A 5109-nucleotide genomic window follows, 5' to 3' on the forward strand; every position below is an offset into this window, starting at 1 on the left:
CAGTCCTCAGGCCCCCCTCCCCTGCATGTTTTATAGGCAACCCTACTTTAACACACCTGAATGAAATAAAGGGCTCATTAACAGGCTGCAAAGAACTTGATGAGGAAGTTCAATAATGTGACTCAGGTGCTTTGGAGGAGGATCATGTCTAATACATGCAGGGCAGGGAGGTCTGAGGACCGGAACTGAGAAACACTGGACTAGACCAACAAGGGCAAAGGCTTAGTTCCCTGAAATTAGAGCATGTCTAGTTTTGTTAACTCTTCCAAGCACCTTACAGCACTACGCATCTATACCGACTGTTTCTCTGTGATGTACACATTACAAACGGGCACAGCGGGGTCAACATCATGCTCAGTCCCAGTTTAAGAGGTGGAATTGAGAAACAGGAGATCAAACCACTGATCAACTCTTTAAGCCATAGCTAATATAATGGAATGAACAATAACACTGTCAAATAACAAATCATTTAATGTTATAACAACCCAAAATGAGTAAAGGTTTGTCTTAGTCACTGGCTATTCTCAGAAAAGTTTGACTTGTGCATTACTGAAGAATGTCAAAATGCGAAGAAGCTTGATCTGAAATGTTCCATAAAAATGTTTTGCAGGTAGGACTTTACCGAAGAAGAGCGGCGCTCAATTACATGGCAATCCTCCATAGGAGAGTTTATTTTTAAAAAAAGATGTGCTTATTTTTGTGTTTGCATCAACAAGCTATCAGCATATCAGTTACTTGCATAGTCAAATAACATACATCCTTAAGCCAATAAGTTTAAAAAAAAAAAGAAGATGACAAAACATTTCCTAAAATGTCTTTGAACCGTGTAAATTTAGCTGGCAATAAGGTATCAGATCCTACTACATGGCGTATTTAACTCATTCAGTTAGATTTGAAATTAATAAGAAAAAATAAATAAATACATATATAATGAACCAGATACCATGTTAATATCTTTAATATTTACATCTTTATAAATGTTGTTTTTTCAACCTTCCCAGTCACACAAAAAATATGTTGAAGGTTATTTCCATCCTGACGTAAGCAAAAATAACATTCATTTTCATTCAATCTAAAGGAGACTGGCAGTGCTGCAGTACATACACACAACATTTCAAGTGGTTTGGTGTAAGAATAGGATCTGAGTATTAACAAAAATATTATTCCAGTGGTGCATTTAGTACCTGTTTTTCTTAACATTAAATACTGAAGAAAATGAAAATCCTCTTGAGATCCCACTGCAAGAAAAATCTACTCAGTCTTACCATGAAAACATAATACAGGGTACAATTCAAAGGTGTGATGACTTGTAGAAAATAGTATTTATTATTAATGAGATTAACATTTGTTAGACACTTCCATAGTTCCATAGTTAGGCAGAATATCTCCCATAACCTCACTTTTTTCAGAACAAAACCTTTCAGCAGCTAGAATGTCTTTAGTTAAGTCAGTGCTGAGTGAGCCTAGATTTAAATCATTACTACCAATTTACTATGGCTGCATATCTTGATGTCCAAATCAAACCAAATGCTTTTCTTCGTGGAGAATCCAGTTGTCTATTGTCATCATGGAGCAGCACCTCAGTGTCCAGATATTGCTTGAGCTGAAAGATGATTGGAAAGACAAAAAATAAAAAAAAGAACAAACATGATCATGACAGTTCAACTGAGATCATATTTCAGTTTTCAAACCTCTCATGAGTGAATCGTAATAAGACTTGAGAGACTTGATAGTTTTAAGCATTTTGATTAATGGAAACTGCTACATTATATGACTGTGTAAGCATGACAAGTATTAATACTCTATTCCTCTGTGAAGGCTACACTGTATAGGTCAGTAAATAGCAGTGCATAGACTTTAAAGTGTCTTATTTCCAATGTAATTCTATTATTTTTATGCTTCACACAAATCCAAAGTGCAGCACATGAAACAAAACTGTAGAGCTGCAAAGCAACATCTATGATGTGTTTGACCATCGTCTTTAGCCTGACAAAAAGGGGAAATTGAGGAAAAGTAACTATTACGCACAGAGCAAGAATGTAGAGAAAATGATGCAACAGCACAAGTCCTTGAGTATTAAAGATGACCTTTGCAGGGTAGACATTGAACTACAGCTGATCAGTGTGGATAAACAACTACATTTAGTGTCATACTTTTGGCCCATGTTGGCTGTTGAATAGATTTGCTTTGAAATAAAGGTGTAAAAAGTCAAAAGCCGTCTCTGTGGATTTACAGGAACAATTGTGATATGTTTTTGTTTTTTTTTCTCCTTGATTTATTGCCGCCGAGCTACAGATGGGGAGCTAATTGGTGCTGAGGAACGCAGCTGGGCTGAATATCGAACTGTCAAGGTGCTAAATCAAAAAGGTGTCTCTTTTGTTAATTACACAGAATGCTACAAACAGCCATGCTCTTTCAAGACTTGTCTTCTCTCCGTGATCCATAAATATTTTGGCAGAGGTACAAAAAGAAAAGAACAATTTACACACAATTATCACAGCGGGATGGGCAAACTGCCTGCAGATGTTTGATTTGATTATAATGGGAGTGGAGGCAGAGCTTCGCTAACCTAGATGTGCTTCCTCCAGTCACAACAGAGCGGCAAGCATGCAGCGAGACCTCTGAAAGACACGAGGCCTCAAACAGATGAATGTCATAAAACATGCAGTTAGGTCTTACGTTCTTCTTCACATTACACAAAAGTGTAGTGAATTCCGTTGTTTAGAGGAGAAGGAGGCGCCACAGATACAGGAGGAAGAGGAGGAGGTGGAGGAGGGGGCGGGGGAGGAGGGGAGGGCATGTTAACCTGTGGTGGGACTACAAGGAGAAGACAAAAGGAAAATAGAGAGAGAAGATAATACTGGTAGTTAGTCACCAGTGTTAGTTAATAAGCTGGTAGAGCACCACACTGTTTTGTCAAAGGAAACACAGCACATTTATAAGAGTTTGCATCACCCACACGTGCACTTTCTTTAAAGTGCGTACTAATGATGCTGTGGGCAAGAAACAGCGATTAGGTTTTATGTCAGTAGGTTTCCATGCACAGTTATGTTGAGCAACACTCATAGTTTAAATACTGTTCTGCTTGTCTGAGTATACAAGCATAGGTGAAGAATACATTTATTGAACAAGGTATACTGTGTTCTTTTATAATCAGTGGTGATTTGCCCACTTTCAGTTTAGTTGGTAATGGATGTTTTCCATGTGATATATGATGTCACAGCTGAAAATAAACTATTTAGCCGACTGTAAATTGATACCATAAAAAATATAAGTTCAGCTGTGTGCATAGATTTTTATTTATGACAAAAAATGCCTACAATCACCAGATAATAATCTGATGTTAGTTCTGATGTTCTCTTGCTTTAGTGCTTGAACTTCTCCCATCAGTCTAATTCAATGTATACACAGAGTACTAACTCAGGTCCTAGTCACATCTTACATATGTTTAGTTCAACTTTTAAACATACTTTTCTGTATTATTTCAGGTGGACTGTCATATTTACAAGCTTCTAAAAGTCCAGTGTAAGACACGAAATAATTAGATTTTCTTCAAACGTGTGATTTAAGGTTTTATTTTCAGTCAGACTGGTCAGACAAAAAACATGTCCTCCTACAATGTGACTTTTTTTCTTTTTTCTAAAATAAACAATACATCTTTTACACATCATTTTAATCACATGTATGTAGAATTCCTGCAAATCCTGTTAAACAAAGGACCCCATAAGGAGAAAGATTAGATAGATGTCACAGTTTCATCTTAAATCTGTTTGCAAATCAATAAGTCCACTGGTTAAAAAAAGTTAACAGTGTAATCATGGTCATTTCAGGAAAAACTACACATAAGAGGTTGGTTTCAACTTTTTAAATGTGGTGATTTGTCTGTTTTTAGTTTTATCTATCATGGAACAATAAAAAATATTGTCACTCACTTGTTTTTTGTTTTGTTTTTTTGTTTTGCACTCTCAAGCATTTCTTTATTAAGATTCAAAGTTGGTAAATTGACAATAGTGCAGAAAAACTCATTTAAGATGTTGCAGTCTGAGTTAATAGACAAGAACAGATCGTGTGTTTCAGTTTAGAACTTTTACACTGGTGGGTGATACACCCAGCAATGAATCAAATCATAATCAATTATGATCAAATAAACCATTCTTATAAGTCTAATAAATGTTGGAAAAATTAAAGTAATAAGAAAAACTACGGATTTTTCATTCAAACGATGTGCACATTTGAAGTCTTTTTTCCTTAAATGATCTGGTTATGTCTTTTGGGGTTGCTGAGGCATTTCAACCTAACATCAATATCTAGGAAATTTTCTAAATGATAAGATAGCTTTCAATATAATTGATATATATTGATCTATATATTGGTAAAAAAAAAAAAAAAAAAGGTATTTTCTGTTTGCTGTTTCACTTTCACAATCGCAGTCAGAGAATGATTAGAGGATTTCCTAAAACAAAGAAACGACAGTGGTGTCCTGCTGCATTTGTTATATAAGGCTTATGGTGAGTAATTTTCAAAAGATTCATTTTTGCTCTCCACTTTGTCATCAAATAAACATTTGATCAGAGAAAGAAAAAGCAAGAAATAATTGAAGAGGCACGAGATAAAGAAATTTCCTTTCTTGCACGTCAGTTTCCAGCATAAAACTAACAACATGTTTAAATATTCCTGATACGTTTTCCACAAATAGCAACCTTTTTATCTCTTGAAAATAAATTAATCAAATGAAAACACCTTTGTAGTATTACTTACTTGTAATATAATTACAGTGACGTATATTCCTGCTTTTATGCCAGTATCGCACTGAAGTCTCTCATGCATAACACTGTGAAAAAGATTCTTCTTTTAATTCAGGGGTTTGAAAGTGCACCAACAGGCCTCACTTTAACACCAAAGGCAGAGAAAGTCATTGATTCAGTCTGCACTGACAAGATGCCACCGGTTACATTCTCTGGCATTTCTCAATGCTGGAAATAATGTTATAATTGTTGACTTAGCTTCACTATGCATATTAAGCTTCCACACATGCTGACAGCTTGAGTGTTACTGCGTGTGACAGATATATGTGTGTGAGTGTGTCAGGGTGTGTGTGTGTGTGTGTGT

At 35.7% G+C, this 5109-nt stretch overlaps 1 protein-coding gene across 1 annotated transcript in view; it reads right to left on the bottom strand.

Annotated features, from left to right (window-relative positions):
• Positions 1 to 2692: 2692 nt before the first annotated feature.
• Positions 2693 to 5109, bottom strand: part of plekha7b (pleckstrin homology domain containing, family A member 7b) — a gene marked incomplete at both ends in the record, with an annotated part of 75872 nt that continues 73455 nt past the window's right edge. The window contains one exon of the mRNA XM_079246088.1: positions 2693 to 2817. Coding sequence (XP_079102214.1) covers positions 2693 to 2817 — 125 coding nt within the window. The remainder of the gene's footprint in view (positions 2818 to 5109) is intronic.

Source organism: Telmatherina bonti (assembly GCF_933228915.1).
Source record: "Telmatherina bonti genome assembly, chromosome: 1".
NCBI classification, from domain to species: Eukaryota; Metazoa; Chordata; class Actinopteri; order Atheriniformes; family Telmatherinidae; genus Telmatherina; species Telmatherina bonti.